Source organism: Staurois parvus, unplaced genomic scaffold, assembly GCF_062004578.1.
Source record: "Staurois parvus isolate SC_StPar_1 unplaced genomic scaffold, SC_StPar_1.0 ptg000031l, whole genome shotgun sequence".
Taxonomy (NCBI): Eukaryota; Metazoa; Chordata; class Amphibia; order Anura; family Ranidae; genus Staurois; species Staurois parvus.
This window is the reverse complement of record NW_028317827.1, coordinates 5,147,171-5,173,580: the sequence shown is the minus strand read 5'-3', so window position 1 is coordinate 5,173,580 and position 26,410 is coordinate 5,147,171. Positions and strand designations below refer to the sequence as shown.

General features: G+C 42.1%; 1 protein-coding gene across 3 annotated transcripts in view; it reads left to right on the top strand.

The window, feature by feature from the left end:
• Positions 1 to 25,324, top strand: part of ACVR1 (activin A receptor type 1) — a 133,343-nt gene extending 108,019 nt beyond the window's left edge. For all 3 annotated transcript variants that reach the window (XM_089659729.1, XM_089659727.1, XM_089659728.1), the window contains 5 exons: positions 1,092 to 1,238; positions 9,833 to 10,108; positions 14,011 to 14,208; positions 20,006 to 20,136; positions 24,004 to 25,324. In XM_089659729.1, the coding sequence (XP_089515855.1) occupies positions 1,092 to 1,238; positions 9,833 to 10,108; positions 14,011 to 14,208; positions 20,006 to 20,136; positions 24,004 to 24,138 (887 nt within the window). In that variant the 3' untranslated portion in view covers positions 24,139 to 25,324. The remainder of the gene's footprint in view (positions 1 to 1,091; positions 1,239 to 9,832; positions 10,109 to 14,010; positions 14,209 to 20,005; positions 20,137 to 24,003) is intronic.
• The last annotated feature ends 1,086 nt before the right edge of the window (positions 25,325 to 26,410 follow it).

Below are 26,410 nucleotides of genomic sequence, written 5' to 3'. Positions count from 1 at the left end.
GGCTCTGACAACGGATGGGCCATAGTAAGTATATGGGGGGCATCACTGCTCAGGCATTACCAGCCATTATCGAGCATGCTCTCCTCTCCCTTGTAGCCAGCGCTAGCTGACACAGGAGATCATGTGACTGGACTGAAGCGGTCTGAGAGTAAGTATATGACCTATTTTATATATTTACACGGGTTTGTTAGTATAGGTCAGCCTTTTTCAACTTTTTTAGCATGGAGGAACCCTTGAAATATTTTTTTGGCTTCAGGCAACCCCTGCTATTATATTTACAGCTCACAATGGGAAGAATGCTTCTTAGGCTACGTTCACACTAGCCTTGTCAGCAAGCGGCAGACAGGCAGTTGGGAAGCGTTTTTACCATTTTCCAAACGCCTCTGAAAATTCTGCACATTGCAGCACATAGTGCTGTTCACACGGGAGCGTCACGGCAAAACGGACGCCTCTGGTAAAGTCAGAAGGAGTTGAAGCCTCCTATTCAAGTCTATGGTGCCGCTCCGCAAACGCCCGGACGGCGTTTGCGGTGCGTTTGCGAGGCGTTTGCGGAGCGTTAACACCATTCAAACTTCATTATAGGCGTTTGTGGGGCTTTTTTAACGCTTCGCAACCGCCGCTAAACCGCGCATACAGAGTTTTTGGAGCGTTAAAAACACTCCGCAAACGCCGAATGAACGCTTATCAGACGCTATAGGGGCGTTTGACAAGAGTTGGAAAAAAAGTCAAGTGTGAACGAGCCGTTACATCTGTGATCACTGGGAAGAATATCACCTTACAGATGGATAAAAAGATCATTGGTGTCAGAAGGAACTTTATGAAAGGTAGAAATTGCTCATTTCCTGAGGAACCCCTAGCAACCTCTGGAGGAACCCTGGTTGAGAAACCCTGGGTTAGGTGTTAGGAGGGGGGGGGGGGTGCGTTTGTAAAGGATACGTTCACCTTTAGTAACACGTTACACCTTTTTGTATGATCCTATTAAATTGCTGGAGAGACCTATAAGTTGGAACCCAAGGTGCAATGACCCCAAAGCCGGGCTTTAACGTCACAATTTTGTTAGCTGACCATTGATATGATTTTTTTTCCAATAGGTAAGGGCCGTTACGGTGAAGTCTGGCGTGGCCTCTGGCAAGGCGAAAGTGTGGCAGTAAAGATTTTTTCGTCACGAGATGAAAAATCCTGGTTCAGAGAGACTGAATTATACAACACAGTGCTGCTGAGACATGAAAATATTCTAGGTAAGCCTTTCATAGCACTTACGCACACCTCCTTGTACACACATTCCCTTCCTGATGTAGACTAGAGGCTTTGCTGTATTAAGTCCATGGCATCCGGAATGCACAGACACATCCTACTGTCTGCTGTCCATGGAATAGAGCCTGCTGCCAGTGGCAGGGAATTCTTGGCCAAGCCTTTGAGAACACTGTCAAATGATCAGTTTGGGACAGTGCGGATTTAATTAGCAATAGGGCCGTCCTGCATTCTCACCAGATGGCAACAGCGGCGTGGAATGCAGGACAGCTACTTGTTACTTGTTTTAGTAACTGTTTGATAGCAACTTCTGTTAATGGAAAAGTACCGCTCTGCCGCTCTGAGGGACTTGGCTGTGTCAGTCTAATGTACATGAAGACTTCGGTGTAACTTGTTCTGTAAGATCACAGCCATCTCTAAGACTTGATTTCAGTCATACGTGCCATGCCTTGTTAGAGTTCACTTAAGGATATGGTCAGTTAAAGGTCCAGTCCACCCAAAACTGATGTTTTGAGCAATGCTTTGTTGCTGGCTTCTTTAAAGCTGAACTAATGGCAGATATAAAAGACACAAATTAAGGCAGAACTGAGTTCAGTAATACATAACATTTTTATAAGCAGACTAGGTAAGTACCTGAATTTTTCCTACCAGCCTCTTGCAATCCTCTGTACAGCAAAGCTCAGACGGCATAGATAGAAGCAGCTGCAGGAGCCAATCGGCTGCTGTACATTTGTGCTTACAATTTGCATACTGATGGTAGGAGAGTGCAGAGTGACAGATGAGCTCATCACTGCTGCTTCTCCTTTGTTGCCAAAGCACAGGCTGGTGGAAGAACAAGACCTAGTTATTAGAAATACCAGGTCCACCTGTCCTGCCAGAAAGGGCTGTGCTGTGTAAGGCTATGTTCACATGTCTGCGGCTGGGTAACTGCGGCAAAAGTGTGTGCGTTCCCGACCAGCAGAGAAATGTGCTGCACTTTAGTAGACCGTGGGTGTTGCTATTGATTCTTAAAGGTTCACCCACTGCTCATTTTTACATGTGCCAGACCACAAGGTACCACAGCACCATGTAGCTTGATGCGGCACAATTTTTATAATTTTTTTTCAGACTTTATTTCCCCACGTTTATCATGGATAGGGCAGCCCATTGAAATGATTGGGCTGCTCTACCCACACCATGTGTGTGCAAACGCACATGCACAGATCTGAAGGGAGCCCTAATCTCAAAACTGGATGGACAGAAATACAAATACTTTGGCAGGTAAGACAGCTGATCTGTATGTATAGTTATGTATTAGCTGATTTCCTTGAGTTTATCTTGCAGATGGTAGCCTCTATAAACGTATAGTACACAACTATATAGAAATATATCCGCTTGCTGACCGTATCATGAGGATGTATGGTGGCAAAGCGACCTCTCTGCGCTCAATCATGTTTCTGAGACATGAGCCAGCTCTTCCGCATAGGGGGCATGCGCACCCACCGTCCCAACTTTGTGATTGGTAACAGCACAAATCGATCAGAGAGTCCCAGCCAATAATTAATGGCCAGGACCTGCCGATTGACGAAGCAGGTGACAGAACAGAGCTCTGTGATTGTTAACAACACTATCAGATTTTAGTGTACTGAGTGAATGTCACATTTTTTAATTTCCTGCCGGTTCCGTCCCCCGTGTGTCCCGTTCGTCCTGACGCTCGCAGGGAACAGAACCTGGAAGACGGATGGATGCTGGCATCGGCTGGAGGACATAGCCGGGGACGCTGCAGGGGGGACTTCGTGGGAGCGCAGGACAAGGTAAGTGATATAGGGAGAAGCGCTGCAGAGTATTCCCGAATGTAGCTCGGGGTTACTGCTTTTGGTACTGAAAGTTAACCCCCAGCTACATTCGGCAATACCGCCAGGGAGGTTAACGGTCTCTGTACAGTGGCCAGCGACGTGTGCCTCCTGTCAGTAATAGGACGCACTTGCCACTCATTACTGCGTGTAGTACCGCCATACTAGCATCCTTTTTTTATACCTGTAAAATTAAAAGTCCTGGTTTTGACTTGACCGCCCCTCGTATATACAAATATATATTACAGACACTAAGAGAAGAGAGAGAAATCGTTTTTCTAATTGTATTTTTGGTTGAACTGAACTTCCGTAATAGATGTTATCATCAAGTGACATTTGCCTTTATTGCTGGCAGTTTGAATTTGGTTTACTGAATCGTTGCCCTCCTGGAGTTTCCCTTTTTTGGCTGCTTTTGTTTCCGGAAACACGCATTCCAGACATTTTGTTTTCTTTTCCATCTCATTGCACGCGGTGTACCTCGCCTGTAAATGTTTGCATGTTGAGACAGCAGTGCAGCAAAGCAGAGAATTGTTCCTTGCACTGAGATGGGCTGAACAGCTCCTAGCCGGATACATGGCGTCCCCGTAGAGGATCTGCTCAATTGGGTGTACATCCACAACGCCTGGGGCTTACTTTCTGCATTCCATATAATTTCAGTTCCTTTTTCTTGACGGTTTTACAAGCACATTCTTACTGTCTAGGCAAGCTCCTTTTTTTTTTTTTTTTTTTTTGTTCGGCGGGTTCTCACATTTTAATAGCTGGATTATGTTTAACACCACGCGTACCAGTAAACAGGAGGTGAGGAGCCGAATGAGTCTCTACTTGACACATTGCACAATGCTCTAATATTGCAGTGCTGAGCTTAGGTAAGAGATTATCCGTGTGAAAGAGAAAAGGGTGGTTCTAGTACGGTTACTTTTTATTGTCTGTTGTTTATTACCAAGCTTTAAAAACTTTTCATTCTTTAATTCCCTGGTGCCCAACCTGAGGTCCTTTGGCACTTATTGCATGGCCCTTGTAGACAGTCTGTGTTTTGGTTCTCACCCAGTGAAGGAAACATTTCTCATTAGCATGGCTTCTATTAGCTTAAAGTGTTACTAAACCCACAACAGTAAAATCAGTCTGTATATGTAGTAAAGCACATTTGTTATACTCCCTGTGGAACCTACGGATTTAATCTTCTGCATTGTGTAAATATGCAGTTTGGTCCTGACTTCTCCGATCCTCCCCTTCTTCCAGTGTCCCCCTCTTATCTCCTGATAAGACATATCATGTGGAGTCTCTCTGCACATGCTCAGTTTGGTGTGTGTATTGCTAGAGAGGTTTGTTTTTTTTTTCTTTGGAGAGTGCATGCAATCAGCACAGGGCCAATCAGCACTGTCCAGACACAGGTTAGGGGTTCTGCATCCTAGAGCAAAATGAAAACTACAAACTTTAACCAGTGCTCTGCTGAAGACTGATAGAAGTCACAAATCTGCTCTAACTGCTGATGAGAAAAGGTATTTAGGAGTTTATATTTACTAAAATATTTGAATTTCCATGTTCTGTGTACTGTGGAAGACCAGATAAACTGAACGCAGGGTCCTGGGTTTAGTAACATTTTAATGGTTTGGGGTTTTTTTCACACTATATTTTTCCATGCTAGCCATGTACTTTTTATGTTTTTATTTTCCCTAATTTTTTACAGCAATTTTGCAAGGAAATATTGTTTTTAAAGGGTCTGTAGGGAGCACACATAGAAGCATTGCTTTGTAAAGGGGCTGCAATAGCAGTGATCTTTAGCAGTCTTATGTAACGTGTTGCCAGTTTGTAACTGCCCTTAAAGTGGTTCGAAAGGCAGAAAGGTTTGCTTTTACCTTAGAGCAGGGGTCTTCAAATTTTCAAAGGTCCAGTTTACTATCTTTCAGACTAGGAGGACCGGTTTGAGGTCAGTGGGGGTAGAAAATGTCCTAGGCCCAGCAGTAGTGAAAATAAACATGGCCTCAGGGTTGCAGGTCAGTAGGAGGAAGAGTAGTACCCATCCTTGGTATTAGTGGGAGGAATTGTACCCCAGCATTGGTACCAGTGGAATAAATAGTGCCCCATTGTTTGTGTCAGTGGGAGGAATAGTGCCCCAAGGGCCAGATAAGGGCTTGGAGACTCCTGTCTTAGAGGATAAGTTCACCTTTCATTACATGTTACACCGTATCCAGGATGTGACATATTTTTTAAATAAGCTTCCGCCTGGCAGCACTAGGATCGTTGATTCGAATCCCAACCACAGCACTACCAGTTTACATTTTCTCCCTGTGCCTGCGTGGCCTTCCTCCGGATACTCCGGTTTCCTCCCACACTCCAAACACCTGCTGGTAGGTTAATTGGATCCTGTTTAAATCGACCCTAGTATGTGTATGTATGAATGTGAGTTAGGGACTTTAGATTGTACACCCCTTGAGGGTTAGGGACTGATGTGTCTATGGGAATGTTTGACCATTCTTCCAGAAGCACATTTGTGAGGTCAGGTACTGATGTCAGATGAGAAGTCCTGGCTCACAGTCTCCGCTCTAATTCATTCCAAAGGTGTTTTATCGGGTTGAGGTCAGGACTCTGTGCAGGCCAGTCAAATACCTCCACCCCAAACTCACTCATCCATGTCTTTATGGACCTTGCTTTGTGCACTGGTGCACAGTCATGTTGGAACAGGAAGGGGCCATCCCCAAACTCTTCCCACAAAGTTGGGAGCATGAAATTGTCCAAAATGTCTTGGCATGCTGACGCCTTAAGAGTTCCCTTCCCTGGAACTAGGGGGCCAAGCCCAACCCCTGAAAAACAACCCCACACCATAAACCCCCTCCACCAACTTTACACTTGGCACAATGCAGTCAGGCAAGTACCGTTCTCCTGGCAACCACCAAACCCAGACATGTCCATTGGATTGCCAGACAGAGAAGCGTGATTGGTCCAGAGAACACATCTCCTCTGCTCTAGAGTCCAGTGGCGGCATGCTTTGCACCCCTGCATCTTTGCATTGCACTTGGTGATGTAAGGCTTGGATGCAGCTGCTCGGCCATAGAAACCCATTCCATGAAGCTCTCTACACACTACTGTGTTTATTTGAAGGCCACATGAAGTTTGGATGTCTGTAGCTATTGACTCTGCAGATAGTTGGCGACTTCTGCGCATTGTGACTTCAGTATGTGCTGACCCCATTCTGTTATTTTACGTGGCCTACCACTTCATGGCTGAGTTGCTGCTGTTCCCAGTTGCTTCCACTTTGTTATAATACTACTAATAGTTGACCGTGGAATATTTAGTAGCAAGGAAATTTCACGGATGGACTTATTGCAGTACCAGGCGTGAATTCACTGAGCTCCCGAGAGCAACCCATGAAAGTGATTGGAACACCTAAACCAAGTGATTTGAAGGGGTGTCCCAATACTTTTGGTGTGTGTCTGTGTGTTTTTTTTTGTAAAGGTGGACTTATCATTTGATACTTTCTCTGCATTGAGGTAAAAAATAATCCTGTATCTAGTTCCCCCATTTTTATAGTAGCAAGGGGCGCTACATAGGCAGATTAATTTCTAATCAGAACTTGAAGGAATGCAAACATAATGAAAACATTATTAATGCAGTGTACAATACATAGGCAAAGCATACAAAACGGAATACAATTTTATACAGAATTTACAAATTTCCTTTACAGTCCCTTTGGATATTTTTGCATGAGCTGTCGTGATCGGCTCTTGAAAGTTGTGTATGAATGATCAGATTATTGTACGAATGCTCCAAAAGCATTTAATTGTTGGATTTGTTCATCGTGTGTACCAGGCTTTGGGTAGAGCTAACGAAATCATTGGTGTCAGGTGTCAGTGGTTACCTGTCTCAGAAGCTAACCCGGCCCCTTTCCACCGGCTGACTCCTGAGTGGTGTCAGTGCCAGAACTTGGCAAGCACATCCAGACAGATCAGTCCACCACTGCATAACCCTTTTGTGACCACAGGGGTTTTTTTTTGTGCATTCTTTATAAGGTTTACAAGATTCTTTTATAAGGTTTGTCTTTACAAAACAAAGAAAAACAAACAAATCGAACAATCCATTGCATATGCTACTTAGGTGTCACAGGTTTTTTTTGAAGCTTAGACACCCAGACCATTCTCAGCAGCATTAATATGCCTCAGTTAAGTTAACAGTAACTTTCTGAATAATGTTTCTGAACAACTGCAGATCAGAGAACTAGAAGCACACACAGTTGCACATTTCATTGTTTTCTGCTACAAGGTTAATTAAAGTTCACCTTTTTTTTTTTTTTTTTTTAGAAAAAATAATAAATGCAAATATTTTTGCAGACAAAATGTGCATATATCTTTTCCTGCAGGAGCCTGGAAGGCATTGCTCCTATGATCAGTGGATCAGAGGTGCAGTATCAGGCTTCTGCAGACAAGCCCTGTAGATTTCAGCCCGTACCTTTTTATACAGGCTGTCAGTTTGAAAGCTGCATGACTTGTGAATGAACTACAAGGACACTCATTAGCACCTTTTGAAATTCATTCAGAACTGCAAGCTGCCTGCTACAGTGGCCAACAGTACTTGTAGTTCATTCACAGGCAATTGGGAATGAACGATGTGGCCGCGTTGACGGAGCCTTCATAGCCACGTTGTTTTTGAATATTGACAGCGGGTGTGGTGAAAAGAACCCTCGCCCACTGTCACACTGAGGCAGGGGGAGTCGGAGGGAGAGGCAGCAGGAGCTGGAACAGGTTACATGTTCCACCCTAAGTACGGGTGGAACACGCAAAATGTTCCACCCTAAGTACGGGTGGAACACGCAAAATGTTCCAAAAGGTGAACTTATCTTTTAACTTTTCACAGCTATGGGCGTTGTGCATTTGGACTTGTAAAGACATATTGGGGTCACAAAGGAGTTAAGGAGCCTCTGGCCACTTTGGGAAGAATCCTAGGGTTCCACGCATCCCAGGTGGAGATAGACTAGTCTATAGGATGGCAAAGCAGTGCCATGAGAAACCACAGCCAGGCTTTGCTGTGCTGCACAGAACAGTCTAATGGAGTAATGGATCTTCATTCTCCAGTCAACATGCTGTGAGCAGGTCTGTGATCAACCTAGGTTGCTTAAAGAGTAACTCCACTTTTCCTGAGGCAAAATAAAGCATTCCCCTCTGGGTGATCTATGTACATTGCTAGGATTTGAACAAACTTTGTATCAGATTTCTACCCGTTTCTGTTGTTTAAGAGAAAAGCTGTATGTTCAGCCGAGTCCTTGGAAGGCTAATTTCTGAATGGGAGTGTGTTCATTCTAATCAGCTAATGCACTAATGAGGAAAGCTGCAGTGTCTGCATCCCTGCAGAAATAAATAACCCTCAGGCTCCATGTACACGGGACAGTTGGAAAACACTTCTGAACGATAGAAACTGACTCCTGGAAAATGTAGGTTAAAAAACGTCTGTTTACCTGCGTTTGCGAGCGTTTGTGTTTTAGAAGCATATTTTAAAGATAACCTCAGGAGACCTTCCAAAATGCCCAGAATGCACTGAAAAACAGTAAAAAATTAACCATTTCAGACATCTTGAGAGAAATGGAGAGAGCAGAAGCAGAGAGAGCAGCATGTGTTGAGATGACCTGTCTTTTTTGGTTGCATTCACTATGGATCCCATCATGAGCATAATGCGGCACGTTCTACCATCTTTTCCTTCACGCAAAACCTGGAACTGACTGCGCTGGTGTACTAGGTCCATTTGAATACATGGAAAACGCTTTGCATGAATTTCTGATGATGAAAAAAGGCTCTGGACAGCATCTGGATATGGAGCAGTTAAAAAACGCTTAAAAACGCAGTTAGCCGCGTTTACAAGTGTTTGGCACGCTGGTAAAATCTCCTGAACGCAAGTTTGGTGTGTTAATAAAAATGACTGTAAACGAAGATGTGTACATGGACACATAGGAAAACATTAGGGAGAGTTCAGGGGCTGCTGAAAAAAAAAACCCAGCAGAAAAGCTCCTGAATGTGAGTTTATCAGCTGTAGTGTACATGAGCCCTTAGGGAATGACTCAACAAAAATATAATTCTTATTGCAGAAGATGCCTAAAGTTTTACTTGTATCTTAGTGCAAACTTCTGGGAAAAACGTTGAGGAAATGACATTTCTGAGGGTGTTCCAAATACCAAATGTGTATAGAAGGCCTCTAGATTGCCATATTGCATTGAAAATATTAGAAAATTACAGCAGCTGCAGATTGAAAATGAAATGTCATTTTAGTAGCATTCTGTTACAGTATGACTTGTGTAGCATTTGTCTATTCCATATTTCTTTTTTTGTTATATTTTTTTTTCTCTTATGCAACGGAGTTACCCTTTAAGTGCGGTGGCACAAAATTGCGATCATTGAAGTCCATGTTACAGGGGTTCCCTGGATTAGAGGACAGGCTGAACAGAATTACAAATGGCTTTTAATGTGCTTTTAGATATTTGCCTGCAGATCAACTTTAAAACAATTAATCATATGAGCCACATCTGTCTTCATTACATGAGATTTGCACATTTAATTAGTTGGATTTATTCTTGATTGGGCTTAACAGGTTTGTCTAGCACATTAAACTGGACACAGCTACAGTCTGTGAAACAAATTAGCACTTAAAGCTACTGAAGTTTTCTCTTGCTTGTGACTTGCAGAAGCTGCCTCATTGGCTCTATCATTCAGCTGTCTGTCAGAATTGATTGTCCCTGACGTGTCCCTCCTTTCTTTTGTCTGGTGAAGGTTTTATCGCCTCTGACATGACTTCCAGAAACTCCAGCACTCAGCTGTGGCTGATTACTCACTATCACGAAATGGGATCTCTCTATGATTACTTGCAAGTAACGACTTTGGACACTGTAACGTGCCTTCGCATCGTCTTGTCTATTGCCAGCGGACTGGCACATCTACACGTAGAGATATTCGGCACCCAGGGAAAGCCGGCCATTGCTCACCGAGATTTGAAGAGCAAGAACATCCTTGTGAGGAAGAACGGCCAGTGCTGTATAGCAGATCTAGGTAATCTGGTGTTTTTGTTTTTTGGGTTTTTTTTTCCCCAGGTCAAACCAAATTCACAAACATGGCTTTATTTCAATTATTGGGTTTAATTAAAGCAGATCTGTCATTACAGAAGTTTAAGTGTCATCGTTGCCTCTCTACAAATGCTGGTGTGCCTGTGTTCAAGAGCAAACAAAAGGCTGAAACGTTTGGAACGGAAAGGAGGAAACCGCAAAGTAGTTAAAGCGGAGTTCTATCTGAAAAAAAAAATAAATAAAAGTCAGCAGCTACAAAAACTGTAGCTGCTGACTTTTAAAATACAGCCACTTACCTGTCCCTCGGTCCAGCGCTGTCCTCACTATCGCTGGTTTCACCGGCTGTCTTCTCTCCCTGGCGCCGGCATCTTTAGTGTGAGCACCCGGCTGTGACAGCTTGTGGATTCAGCTTTGTGAATGGTTCTGTAGTCTTCTGGGACCTATCACATGTCCCAGAAGACTACGGGAAGGGAGGGTGGGGGTATACCTGGGTGAATGAGGCCTTGGTTGTAAGCACCCTGACATCATTGCATACAGTGCAAGACCGTAGTCCTGTGCTGTGAGGGTGCTGAGGGCCCCCCACAAATCAGAATATAGGAGAGAAGAGAAGAGCGAGGTATAAGGTAAGTATAGTTGCGTTTTCTGTTCTTCCTAGACAAAATGAACATTTAACCTTTGCAGTGCTGGGGTAGCCCGGCTGTATGTTTCATTTATTCTTTGTAAAGCTGAACTGTCTGAAAAGCAATAATGAATCATGTAGTGATGACCTGTATCAAAGGAGAAGTAGTTGGGATGGTGAGAAAACATACAACGATCAGCCATAACTTTGACCACTGACAGATAAAGTGAGTAACATTGATTATCTCTTTACAATGGCATCTGAAAGCTGTTGGGATATGATAGGCAGCATGTTCTCCCTGAGTAAGCTCCAAGGAGCAGGGCCCTCCTAAGCCTTTTGTATTGAACTGTATTGTTGCTGTATTATCTCCCGTTATTATTATTATTATTATACAGGATTTATATATCGCCAAAAGTTTGCTCAGCGCTTTACAATATAAAGGGAGACAATACAGAAATTTCAATACAAGAGGGATAGGAGGTTCCTGCTCCTTGGAGCTTACAATCTAGGAGATACTGTAAAGCGCTGAGCAAACTGTTGGCGCTATATAAATCCTGTATAATAATAATAAGTTGATGTGTTGAAAGCAGAAAAAAAATGGGCATTGCAAGCTTTCAGGGTGCCATAAATGGACAATGAGAAGATGCGCTGGTTTCATAGTATTCAAAACCTCTAAAGAGAAACTTCAAGGTCAATACTAGTTGGTGATCCGGGAGTCCCTAATCAACAATACAATGGTAAACTGAACAAAAACAGTTATGGACTCAACCAGGATTAGTGGGTTTTTGTAATATACCTATATTAAATAATGGGGCTGGTGGTCAAAGGCACATAAAGGAGTCTAATAAAGGAGTCTTTTATGTGCCTTTGACCACCAGCCCCATTATTTAATATAGGTATAATACAAAAACCCACTAATCCTGGTTGAGTCCATAACTAATCGTTTTTAGTTCAGTTTAGCATGGTTTCGTAGGATGCTGATATTGACATGGCACAATGAGTTCCATGCCAGAATTTGAATATAGAGTGGCTTTAAGTAGGGATTTTACTATAACGCTGTGGCTTATGTGACTTAGTAATGTACAGTAACCAGGCCACTAATATACCCCGTACTGCAAGCAGAAATGAGGTCTGACGCTTCGTCTTTATTACTTAGCAGCTGCCTGTGTTTGCCTAATCCAGAGGCTTGAAACATTTTGCATTTGTCTAATGGTTTTCATTCCAGAGATGTCCAGAAGATGGCAGCCTTTATCGTCCTGTACTCTGACCATGTTACGTGATTCTTTAGTAAAAATCCAAACATGGTTTTACATTGCAAATAAAAAAAGTAGCTGAACAACTTCATGACTCTAAAGGGACTTGGGTAATAATAATCATTGTGCCGCTTATTGTTTTTACTGTTATTTTGTTCCTACAGCAGATTACACCGTAGTATGAATAAAACTGGTCACATTACATAGGAAATAAACCCAAAACCAAAAATATAATACATTGCAGCTTCCCAGTCAATAGTTGTGGTGACTGCATTGGTTTTCTTTAAGCTTTTTTTTCCCCCTTTGTTTTCACCTGGTGATCTGGCCAGTAACACACATTCTGTTTTAGAATGCCCCCTCTTCGGATGAATGAGCACAGGAAGCACATTTGGTCATGTATTGTCAGTCTGGTTGGAGGAAAGTGTTAGATGGACTAGCAGATTTAGAAACATTAACAAATTGAAGCCAAACTCCAACTCACACTGCAGTTATGCCAGCAGTTATAGCAACAGTCTTATTTTCCTTTAGCCCCGATTCACATATATGCGGGCCACATTTTTGCGGGCATGAGAGCTCATTCATTTGAATGGACTCCCGTGCCCCGTGACACACAGGGAAGAAGTCCCTGCAATCCTTCTGAAAAAGTAGCTTAGAACTAATGGCACCCTCCCGCGGGTCCGCATTCCTCTGTGCAGGTGGTGCAGTTGCATGGATTTTCGTGCAGATCCGCAGCGGCACCACCCGCACAAATGTGAACCTAGCTTTAGGGTAAAGGTTTTACATGAATAAATAAAAGCTGATCATTTTAAACACTCCTTTCAGTGGTAAATGGTTTGTCTCAACACTCTTAAAGTGGTTCTGAAGGCTAAAGATTTTTTACCTTTGTGTATTCTATACAGGAAGGTAAAAAACCATCTATGTGCAGTGGCACCCCCAATCCTTACCTGAGCCCCCTCTGATCCAGTGAAATTCTTGACAACCTCTGCTGACTCAGTCTCTGCTGCTCTCCCATTGACTCTGGCTGCTGTCAATCACAGCTAGTGAGCCAGTGAGAGAGCGGCGGTTGGGACCAAGCTGCAGCTGTGTGTCTTATGGACGCATAGAGCAATGGCTCAGGAACGAGCTCACACTGGTGCCCCCCAAGGCAAATGGCTTTTCTTGGGGTTACTGCTCAAGGGGTAGGAGCTGAGAGCGCTGTTGGGGAACTGAAAAAAAGAGCATCTGGGCTGCCCTGTGCAAAACCACTACACAGAGCAGGTACGTATAGACATGTTTGTATTTTGTTTTGTTTTTTAAACCCCAAAGCTTTAGTGTCACTTTAAGTGATACGTTTGTAGGAGAGCCTGGTCTGTTGAAAAACAGACTTACAGATCACCAAAGAAGACTTGAAAAAGAAACGTGCAGCCATCACATCTAAGAATTGGTAAGCTGCAATGTAAAAAAAAAATTTGCTTTTGGGTTTAATACCACTTTAAACAGGGGTGACTGAGGTGTGACAGTGCCCCATCCTGCACTGCTGCCATAAATACCCACTGCTGGCATAAATACTGCTGGCATAAATACCCACCTATTGTGCGGATTTTGGTGAGGTTTGAGGTCTGAAAAGAATTAGAAATATAATGGGTGGCAGGTAATGCCACAAATGTATATGTATTTAGCTGTCTGGCTGGCAGGAAAGGTGATGCAAGCCTGCACCTATGCATTCTCCTAAACTCTTTACCTAGAATTTATAGACTGGTGCAGACAGATTTTGTGAAAGTGTCTTACATGCGTTCTAAAAGCGGTGCGGCATGCGCCAAATTTATGTCTCCTCTCTAGAACATGTACTTGAATTTGGCGCATGCCGCACCACTTTTTGAATGCATGCGAGACACTTTCACAAAATCTGTCTGCACCAGGCTCTCGGTGTACGCCAAAAGACAGTTGGTCCTAATGATCTCCACTTTAGTAAGATCGGATTCTATCTTTCTTGCAGATTTTGGATGCAGTGCCAATGCCATATTCTTTCTGTTTCAGGATTGGCCGTGATGCACTCACAGTCCACCAATCAGCTCGATGTTGGAAATAACCCCCGGGTGGGGACAAAACGATACATGGCTCCAGAAGTTTTAGATGAGACAATCCAGGTAGACTGTTTTGACTCTTACAAGAGAGTGGACATTTGGGCTTTTGGACTGGTCCTCTGGGAAGTTGCCAGACGAATGGTTAGCAACGGTAAGTTTTTGTTTTTCCAGTCTCCCACCTTCTATTTCGCCCTATCTCTCTCCGTCCTGGCGCTGTCATTCTTAGAACCGCTGGCTCAGGCTTCTATTTTCAACTTAGAAAATGTTTGTTGAGTGTTTAGATCTGAACTGTCACCCAGTTTAAGGATTTGTGTTGCTGGGTTTCAGCGTTTTGTCTGGCGAGTCTCCTTAGCTGCCCTCTGAGGGCGTTCAAAGTTACATCCATAAATATAGCTCTGTTTATTTCAGCTATAAATAAGGGCATTTTATTTTTACTACACGGACAGAATTGTAGTTATGTTTATAAGTATGTTTATTAATAATGCACTTTTCCTGCCAGTATCAAATTCACTATATATTCTTGATGTTCCAAATTCCATAACTCGTTTTTTCTTGTTTTGTTAATTTTTTTTTTGAAGATCACCGTGCTCCCCAAACAAATGTGAAAAAAATAAAAAAATAAAAACAACAGTGTATGTACAGTTTTGTTCAAAATAATAGCAGTCAGACATCACTAACCCGATCATTTACTGTTTTTGGTAGAAATGATATTTCTACATGGCAAATAATTTACTAGCAGGTATAGTAGAGTAATAGAAATCCAACAGACCCAACAGTCATGACATGCATGCTGCTGATTCCGTGTAATTGAGTCACTAATTGAAAGGGGCATGTTCAAAATAATAGCAGTGTGGAGTTCTATTAGTGAGGTCATTCATTCTTTGAAAAACAGGTGGCAATTATTGCCCTTATTTAAGGAAGGAAGGCAGCAAATGTTGTACATGCTGGTTACAGTGCATTCCTCTCTGAAATTCTGAGGAAAATGGGTCGTTCCAGACATTGTTCAGAAGAACAGCGTACCTTGATTAAAAAGTTGATTGAAGAGGGGAAAACATATAAAGAAGTGCAGAAAATGATAGGCTGCTCAGCTAAAATGATCGCAAATGCTTTAAAATGGCAACCAAAACCTGAAAGACGTGAAAGAAAGCGAAAAACTACCATTCGAATGGATAGAAGAATAGCTAAAATGGCAAGGACTCAGCCAACAATCAGCTCCAGGAAGATCAAAGAAGGTGTAAAGTTACCTGTGAGTACTGTTACAATTAGAAGACATCTATGTGAAGCCAAGCTATCTGCAAGAAGCCCCCGCAAAGAGACATACATCAGAATACTTGAAGAGGAAATGCCCTTGAAATGGGTGTTCCAACAAGACAACGACCCCAAACACACCAGTAAACGTGCAACATCTTGGTTCCAGACCAACAAGACTGACGTTATAGAGTGGCCAGCCCAATCCCTGGATCTTAATCCAATAGAAAACTTGTGGGGTGACATCAAAAATGCAGTTTCTGAGGCAAAACCAAGAAATAGAGAAGAACTGTGGAATGTAGTCCAATCATCCTGGGCTGGAATACCTGTTCACAGGTGCCAGAAGTTGGGTGACTCCATGCAACACAGATGTACAGCAGTTCTCAGAAACAGTGGTTATACAACTAAATATTCATTAATTGATTCAAAGGAAAGCAAAATCTTCAAACATTTTTCAGTTTCTATAGTGAATGTTTGAGTTTGTAAAGAAGAATACAAACACTGCTATTTTTTTGAACAGTCTAATATTCACTTTTCTTCACTTTTTTTTAGAGGAACAACACAAATTTGATATATTTTTCTTCATGTTTTGATTTGGAATAGAATGTGTAGTGTTCCCAATGCATTTGTGTGTATGGAAATAAAAGCTATTAGAAGGATTTTGAGCTTTATTCACTTTTTTCAACACCCTGCTATTATTTTGAACACAACTGTATATATAATAAAATATGTCGCAGCTTGTTACTGTCATGCGTTTCCAAACCTCTTGTGTAAACCACCAAAGTATAGTGCAACACGTAAATACTAATAATTCGATCCCACAGTGTCAAATCACCAATGTACAATATTTCTCAAAGTCTCCTTTATGTGCAACAAACAACATCAACAATATATAAAATGTGAATAATCACTAGCTATAATATATATAGTATAAATATAATCATTATAAAACTCAAATCCACAATTCTCTTCACAAATTATGTATTCTTATTGTGATCTCGGGTGCAAAAAAAAAAAGTATGTTTCACCAGTAAAATGCACCACTTCTCAATAGAGCCTCTTACCTCCACGTCTTACCTCCACAAGAGTAAGGTCAAACAGTGCTTTCCCAGTGATCTGGGTCGCAATCCTCCAATGCGTCTAGAAATCTAGCCTGCATACTACTCCCGGGCTCCAGCCCATTCACCAAAAATAAAATGTGTGTATGTATATATATGTATATATATATGTATGTGTGTGTATATATGTGTGTGTGTGTGTGTGTGTGTGTGTGTGTGTGTGTGTGTACCTTTCACGGTTTATTATTAAAACTAAATTGGCTTTTATTAAAAAATAAAGAATAACTACTCACAAGTAAAGTGCACTTTCCAATCCAGTGCACAAGTTAGTATCGGCCTTTAAGGATATAAAACACGTTGTCCACTTAGAAAAGACATCAGTGTAAGCATATGTATAGATGGCCTGCTACCTGACATGTTTCGTCATATGATCGGTGACTTCCCCATAGTTTGTTTTTTTTCTTTTTGTTTTGTTTTTTTGGTGATTTGCTGGCCCCCTCCACTATTGCAAAATGTACTGGTTGCCCCAGGTGAACTACACACAGGAGTCCTTTTACCTGTTTATATTCTGTTCAGCCACATGGTGTGATAGGGATGGGCGATTCACCAGACAAAAGTTTGCATTGCAATACACATTCATTTTTAGAAAGTCATGAAGGGCTTCTGTACTATTCGGCTAGAGTTATGTGGGTCACCCTCTAAAGTGAGCGGAGGTGTTTGCAGTGAAGGATGCTTCTGATATTACAGCTTAAGCCGGCCAGCCATGGATTGAAATTCAGCTGATTCATCAGTTATCGGCCGAGATTCGATGCATGTATAGGCAGGCGATCTATCGACTTTGGTACAGCCAGCCTGTCAGATGTTTTACATTCACTTACTGCTGGCAGCTATAGCTGCTAGCAGTAATCACTGTGTCCTGCTGGCCAGGAAGGCTCCCCCACCTCTCTCCACCGCCAGCAGAACACTAAGCACTGCAGGAAGCACTGTGTTAATGGGGGAATTGAGAGGTTTTGTTTCCTCCCACCCAATACGTAAGTTGTGTATGAAGTAGGTCCATGAATCTGGGATAAGTAAGTTGTGTATGAAGTAGGTCCATGAATCTGGGATAAGTAAGTTGTGTATGAAGTAGGTCCATGAATCTGGGATAAGTAAGTTGTGTATGAAGTAGGCCCATGAATCTGGGATAAGTAAGTTGTGTATGAAGTCGAGTGGCCTGCACAGAACCCCGCCCTCAACCCTATTCAGCACCTTTTTGATAAACTGATACTTCGAATAAAAATCAGGTCTTCCCATCTAATCCTATCTGACTTCACAAATGCTCTTGTGGAAAGCCGTCCCAGAAGAGTGGAGGCTGTTGTAGCAGCCACAGGGGTTGGGTTGGAAATGGGATGTCCAACAAGGCCAAATAGGTGTGATGGTCAGGTGCCTCCAGATCTTTGCCAGTATAGTGCAAATGACCTGTATGTGATCTTGCTGGATTATTGCTTGAGCTACACTATTACTTTGCCTCTGATTGCAGTTTTTATTTCCCCTACTAGAAGCTTGCTTATAAAATTGGCTGAGCTGGATATCAGACCACACATCATTTCAGTTTGAGGAAAAAATATTCTTATTTAAATGGGCAACCTGGAAATTAATCTGCGGGATAAAGCTTTTTTCCAAATAGTGAGCCCAGGGATTTTAACTGCTACCCATCCTTCTTAAGCATCTCCCCGTCATTTGAATGAGCTGCTGTACCCCGCGAAATGCAAAAAAGATGTCCCCGCACTTCTTTTAAAATTGCAGCTCGCATGGGAACCAAGGTCCCCAGTGTGGGTGCAATTTCCATTGCGGGCAGTGTGCCAATAAGACTAATGGCACCCACCTGTGGGTTCCTTGTTTTACTGTGTGGATGGTTACAGCTGCCAGAATTTGTATGAGTCCCGCAGCGTTACCACCAGCACATATGTGAACCTACCCTAAAGGAATTGTTTTTTTTTTTATCAAAATCATACTTACCTAGGTGGATTAAGCACTGATTCAATGCTGCATCTCTCCCCCGCTGGCTCTAAGGCTGATTTCTCAGTGATCAGACACTGCTGATTGGTCCGTTCTCCCCGCCGAACTGAACAGAGTGTGGTGACACTGTCAGTCACCGCTCTTTTCTCTGCCCCCCATTCGTGGAGGGGGCTGGAGCAGCTGGCTCAGGATCTCAGCAGCTCGCTAAGAGGCTGAGCTTGGCTGCTGGGTGGATCCCGACCATATGGTCGCAATCTTTCTCTAACCTGGACTGGCTCTGTGACATTTGCCGACAACAGGCTTTAGAACGCTGTTGGCTGAAAATGGGTCACAGGAGTGCAGAACAAACTGCACTCCTGTGATCCACAGTAGTACAGCCAAACGAACTTTGCCTGTACTTCTCGTTTAAATCATTTTCTGCTGTATTGGGTTTGGGCAAGCATTTTTTCATATGGCCACCATCCTTTAGCCACTTTTATAAGGGATTTATTAAATAGCAAGTGTTCCTTTTAAAAAAAAAAACAAAAAAAAACAAAACAGGTCATAGGAAATGTACACAACTTGATATTATGTAGTGTATTTGGTGTCATCCTTTCAGGACAGTCTGTCAGTATGTTCCTATTTTCCTAATACACACTTGTCTGGTTCTCCTGGATCTTGGCTGCAGACGATGAAGCACTTTTAACTTATTTGGCTCTTTCCTTCCTCGTGATCTCGGCGGGTACATGCTGTTCTGTCGGTGTTTCCTCTATCCCACCAGCGCATAGCAATGCCCGCCAGGCATCATTTTTGTTACCACGTTTTCATTCGGGACCTGTCAAGTGTAAGTGCTGGACGGTTGTATTTAGAAATTTTGGAAATAATGAACTGTGATGAAATTCAAGGAAGATATGAACTTATTACGACAAAAGAACTTGTATAAACGTGATAGAAAATATGGCTGTTCCATGTTGTATCCATTCATGTATGAGGTCTTTAGTGGAATTCCAGCTTACACTGAACTAGCCTTAAAACTGACCCATCCCCCTTCCTAACACCTACACTAACCTGTGTACCAAAGATGTACTGTATATGCTTACCTATTTTCAGGCCATTCCGGTCCATTCACGTGATCCAGCTACTCTGTGTTAGCCAGCGGTGGCTACAGGGGAGAGAAGAGAGCAGTCCAATAATGGCTGGTAAAGCCCGGAGTGGTGACGTCGCCCATTGCCTTCAGTGGCCTATCGGCGCTCCCTCCTCTCCTCTGCAGCCACTGCTGACACATGGGAGCTGGATCACGTGACTGGAGTGTAGTGGCCTGAAAGTAGGTAAGTATACATATCTTGATTACACAGGTTAGTTACTATAGGTGTTAGGAGAGGAAAGGGAAAAATTTAAAGGCTAGTTAGGTGTAAGCTGGAATTCCACTTTAATTGTCAAACTAAACAAGGCTATATATATGTGTGTGTGTGTGTGTGTGTGTGTGTGTGTGTGTGTGTGTGTAAACAATATATAATATAGAACTTCCATTTATACAATTAAAATAAAATTGACCCTAAACTATACTTTCCCTTTTTAAGGCAATGTCGTTGATAGTAGACCTAGGCTCAGCTCAATTATCCGAAGCCTTTCGCTTTTTATTTAGTCATTGGTGCTGTTTTCCAGGTATTGTTGAAGACTACAAACCTCCGTTTTATGATGTTGTCCCAAACGATCCCAGCTTTGAAGATATGAGGAAAGTTGTTTGTGTGGATCAACAAAGACCAAACATTCCCAACAGGTGGTTCTCAGACCCAGTGAGTATCCTTTAGCACAATAATAATTGCAATACAAAAAAACAGATACACCTAAGGATGCCATTTATAGAGCAGCTGTATGACCATACTGGGACCATATTGCTGCTTTGAAGAAGAAGAAAAATTTGGAAACCTTAATAAAACACAGCGACGTGCATTAGGTATTGCTTGCGTCTGGACTCAGAAACAAGCAAAGTATCATTCATTTTAATGAATTTTAATAAAAAACAGAAAACTGTTACTTGACTTGTCAGTCATGTGACCGGCTTTGCCTCCAAAAACCGAATATTGGGTTGCTTTCACACTGATCTGTTTTTCTTCCACTTTTGCGTTAAAAATAATTTAAAAAAAAAAAGCGGAAGAATAATGTGTGACCATGTAATCCTATGGAACTCTTCACAGTGATACGTGGCGGGTCTGCCTCATTTTTAAAATCCTGCTTGCTGCATTTATGGTGCAGGTTTCGCACAGTTAAAGAAAACACACCTCCCCATTGAAATGAATAGAAATGCAGCAAAAATGCATGCACGTTGCGTTTTTGGTGCAGTTTTTGAGACGCATGTCCTGTAAAAAATGGAGCGCATCAGTGTGAAAGTACGGATCAGTGTTACCGTAGCCTTCTGCAGAGAATTGCAGGTTCCACACCGCATCCAGTATAGAGATAACGGTGTCTACTCCTCACCTATAAATAGGCTCTTATGTTTCTAAAAATGGATCAATTCAGATGGATTAGGAAAGATATTAATATCAAGTCCCAACTTAAATAATCAGTAGAAGAAAACCAATTATTCATTTAAAGAGCATATCAACCCATGTGTACTTTCTGTACCATGTATTTGTATGAAAAAGTATCCTGTTCTCTTTGTATTGCTTCCTTTGTGTGAAATCCCTGGTGTTCCTGCCGGGCCCTCTTCTTCCCTATTAAAAACTTACCACACTAGACATGAGAGCACAGTGTGGTCAGTTCTCTAGCTGTGCTGGGGACTCTGCCTGCTCTCCTCCAATCATCAGACTTGTGCTGACACCCGTCCCCTCGCACAGCCATTAATTGGGGAGATCAGTGTGTTGCTATTTCTCCTCCCCCAGCTCCTATGCAGCTGAGAACAGAGGGTATGCAATCACTTATAAAAAAAGTAACTGTGGCTGAACAAACTACCAAATACAGGCCTGCTGTGTTTCTGCACAGTGTTCTGTACCTGTAAATGGCCAGTCAAAGGAGAAAAACTGACCAAGCAAACAGGCATCAGGTTCTGTGCTTTGGGCAGCTTAGAACAAGGAAGAAAAGAGACTGGCAGGATCAACCAGGAACTTTAGAGGACGAAAGTGCATGAAAATGATAGAAAATATAATGTCTAAAATACACAGATGAAATGCGTAACGATTTACACGTTTCTGCTGCAGCACAGTACTGTCTGGCAGGGCAAGAAACTGGATTTTTCTCGGCTGCCTTTACATAATACATACAGGTCTGCTCCCCTCTTTCAGCCTGTGATTGGACTGTAAGGAGAAGCATCAAACTGATGATCTTATCTCTGTCAGTCTGCTTTCTCCTACTATCAGCATGTTCTTTGTTAGCATATGAACTGACTCCTTGTGCTGCTTCTCCTTCTCTCTCTCTGCACGGACTTAGTGATGCTCCCTAGACACATTTCTCCTGGCAGTAGAAAAAACGCTTGACACTTGTAAATGTGTGTGTCGCATTTAGTGGCGTCAAGTGCTTGGGCATTATTTTCAATTATTTTTTGGGTGGAATATTAAATTATTCTGGCCATTGAAATAAATTAATTCTCAGAGTGCTAAACGCATCTAGCATTAACATATGTTTAGATGCGTTTACACGCCTTTACTGCGTCAAGTATTTTTTGCTCAAACTCTCGTCTACTGAACGTGATTCTTCTGCGTTCATGAAAGGAGCATTTTACTGCCTCTAAATGCAGCTGATCCTAAACTCAGGTAAAAGCCCGCGTGTGTGCATAGACACATAGGGTTTTATTGAGGCAATTTCAGCGACTTTAGCAAAAAAAGCTAAACGCTCCAAAAACGTGGGTGTAGGAGCAGCAGTATGCATGAGGTCTTATACGGAGTCAAATTCAAGTACATTCCTTGCATCTAAAAAAAATACACTTTGTGGTATATTATTATTATTCAGGATTTATATAGCGCCAACAGTTTGCTCAGCACTTTACAATATAAGGGAGACAATACAATTACAATACATTTCAGTACAGAAGGAATATGAGGGCCCTGCTCATGGAGCTTACAATATTAATACAGAGCTGCAAGGAGTTCAGGTTTAAAAGTCAGCATCTACAAAAACTGTAGCTGCTGACTTTTAACCACTTCCCGACCGGCCGTTGTATATAAATGGCCGGACGGTGGCAGTGCAGGATCGGGTGGCCGTTTATAAACGGACTCCCCGCACCCTGCTTGTGCGTGCTCCCTGGGAGCGCGCAGCACCGCGATCCAGTGCCCGCTGTGTCCTCCGGACACAGTGAAACACCGATCATGGGACGGACCTCTGTACGAGGTCCCGATCATGTGATCACTGATTGGCCGATCATGTGATCACTGATTGGCCAATCAGTGATCACATGCAAAGTAGTAAGCAAGATGTCACTTGTGACGTCATCACTTACTACGTGTGAAATCTGTGAATGATCACAGAGGTCACATGGTACAAGGCTATTCACAACAGCCTTGTACCATGTGACAAGCTGTGACCAATCACAGCTCACTCAATACTTCTCAATGACTGCAAGAATGCAGACAGAGAGAAATGATTGCTTTTACATCCTATATGGGTGTAAAAGCAATCAGTGTAAAAAAAAAAAAAAATCTTCATCACCCCCCACAAGTAAGTACAGTGTTACCATGGTGACACTGTACTGCTAGGGTGACAGTATGTAAAAAAAAATAAAATAAAATAAAAAATAATATAAAAAAATAAAATAAAAATGTAAAAAAAAATGTTTAAAAATTATAATTTTTGGTTATAAACTAATTCTGGATTTTTTTTTTTTTTTTACTAAAAAGATAACGGAATACATTTTGGCCAAGATTTATGATGAAATATTATTTATTTGCAAAATTTTATAAAAAAAACAACACTTTTTTTCAAAATTTTTGGACTTTTTCATTTACATAGCAAAAAAAATAAAAATCCCAGCGGTGAATAAATACCACCAAAATAAAGCTTTATCTGTCTCAAAAAAATGGTAAAAAATTAATTTGGGTACAGTGTTGCATGACTGCGCAATTGTCATTCAAAGTGTGATAGCGCTGAAAGCTGAAAATTGCCCTGGTCAGGAAGGGGGAGAAAGTGTCCGGTCTGGAAGTGGTTAAAAAAAACACACACTCACTGGTCCCTTGGTCCCGCGGTGTGTCTCCTGCAGCCCATTTTACCGGCCATCTTCTCTCCCTGGGCGCCGGCATCTTCAGTGTGGGCACCCGGCTGTGACAGCTTGCAGCTTCACAGCCGGGTACCAACTGCGCATGCGCAAGTAGCGCTGTGCTTCCTGAATGGTCCATTAGTCTTCTGGGACCTGTCAAGTGTGGACACCTTCCACTTCCGATCGCCAGTGGGAGCGCGGGTACCTGTCAAATTCGGGTACCCACTCACCCCCGGCCACCCAAAGGTGCCAATCCTAAATGCGGAACGGGGGACCAGTCTTTAAAGCAGAACTTCCCCTTTTGGATGGAGCTCCGCTTTAACCTTTGGGGGGGGGGGGGGGGGGTAGTCTTTTTATGAGCAGATTTTAATGCTGAATTGTAGAATATGTTGTCACACCTGCAGAGTAGCACTTGCATCCTATGCCACTTCATGATATCTGTATCTTTTATGCTCATATACATTTTCACTTTTTGCAGACGCTAACATCACTTGCTAAGCTGATGAAGGAATGCTGGTATCAAAACCCCTCCGCGAGACTCACAGCCTTGCGCATCAAAAAGACTTTAACCAAAATTGACAATTCCTTAGATAAACTGAAATCAGACTGCTGAAGATTTGTCGGCACTGCCGCCACATCCGTGCATCAATTGTACGACAAAACAAAAAATGTTTAAACTACAGTGCTTGCCTGCCGAGGTGTAGACTTTGTTTTCAGTTCTTTTCATGTGCGACTTTTAAACACATACATGCCTGTTTATGGAGACAATCCCGCTATGGAACACTGAAACCTCGATGGATTACTTTAGTGCACATTTGGCACAGCTCTGCCTTCCAAGCAGCCGCGACAGCTGGGTGATTGCAAAGATCCGGATCTGAAGGGGCAATGTAGAAATTTCAGTACCGATCTGGGCATTAAAAGGTGAATTTGGAGGTAAAAATAAAAAAAAGTGATCGCTTCTTGGCCACTTCTAAGGAAATCACGCGGATCTTATCGGATCTTAACTAGCAATACTTTACGTGCTTCTCTGTTTGATTGCACTACAGATTCCTCGCATTCCTTACTTGCACTGTAACGGTTTCATTTTAATTGACCGATGCCAAATATAAGATTGGCCATGTACAGATCGATGTTGCGAATTATACCCATCCAGTTTTTTGGGAATGATGTAAAAAAAGAAAAGCCTAATATAAGAGTTGTCAGCGCTGGCTGCCTCTTACGTGTACTGATGTTTACAATAATGCTGAACATAAGATTTTTTTTTTTTGACTGTATGAAATTTTCAAAATTATTTATTACTAGTGCACTTAATGGTTTCCAGAAAAAACTGAACAGTGCAAAAGGCTATCACTACATTTTGTGTTTTTTTATTTTTTTTTTTGGTTTTACATTTAATTTTGTAACACATTTATGATAAGGAATAGACTTTTTTTTCATGTTCTATATGATCACATTGCATCAAGGCACATTCTTCTTTCTCCATATTGAGAAGTTGTGTGGTCTATATCCATTGATGTTTAGGATTCTGAACCTTATCGCAAGTGTCGCACCCCTTTTTCCAGCTTGCCTTTTATTGACATAGGAAACGAAGACAAGATGTAAAAGGTCCCTTGGAGAGATTCTAGGTACTCGTTAAAATATAAAGGGAGGGTGGGGGAGAGAGAGATGCCTTTCTTCTTCTAAGCTATGTAATATGTTGCGTTGTAAACTTTGCCAGAAAATAACTATTTTGTTTTAATCTACTTTTTGTATTTAGTAGTTATTTGTATAAATTAAATAGAATGTTTTGAAGTCTGAAAGAGTTTTTATTTGCTACAAGGACACAAAACAGTAATAACATTATGAGCACTGACAGGTAAGATGGATAACATTCTCATTACAATGAAACCTGAAACATGTTGCCTCCAAAGTTGATGTGTTGAAAAAATGGGCAAGGTAAGGACTTGAGCAACTTTGACAAATTGGCAAAGTTGTAATGGCTAGATGGCTGAGTAGGTGCATTTCCAATATGGTAGTTCCTGTGGGATGTTCCTTGTGTACAGTGCTCAGGACCTACCAAAAAATGCCTCAGGATGGAAAACCAGAGAACCAAAACAGGGTCATGGGGGGCCAAGGATGGATGATGCACGTGGGGAGCAAAGGCTGGCCTGTGCAGTCCGATCCAATAGAAGAGCTACTGTAGCTCAAATTGCTGGAAAAGTTATTGCTGGTTCTGATACAAAAGGTATTGGAGCACACAGTGCATTGCAGTTTGCAGAATATGGGACTGCAAAGCCGTAGACCAATGATGGTGCTCATGCTGACCTATGTCCACAGCCAAAAGCACACACAATTGACATGTGAGCATCAGAACGGGACCACGGAGCAATGGAAGAAGGTGGTCTGGTCTGATGAATTCAGAAATCCAATCAAGCATCTTGGTTGTGCTGGAAAAACAAGTCTGATCCATGTAAACCCCATATCGCAACTTACAGAACTTAAAGGATCTCCTTTCTGACAGCTTGGTGCTAGATACCACAGCATACCTTCAGAGGTCTAGTGGAGTCCATGTCTTCACGGGTTTATCAAATGTATTGGAAAAAACACAGTACTGTGCAAAAGTTATAGGCAGTTGTGAAAGAATGCTGTAAATAAATAATGCTTTCAGAAATAAAAGTGTTAATAGTTAATTTTTAGCAATTAACAAAATGGAAAGTAAAGAAATTCAAATCCCATCAATATTTGGTGGGATCACCCTTTGTCTTCAAAACAGCATTAGTTATTTTAAGTACACTTACACAGTTTTTCAGTTTTTTGAAGAAACCTGGCAGGTAGGTTGTAGCAAACATCTTGGAGAAGCAACTGTGGATCTTCTGTGGATGTAGGCTGGCTCAGATCATTCTGTC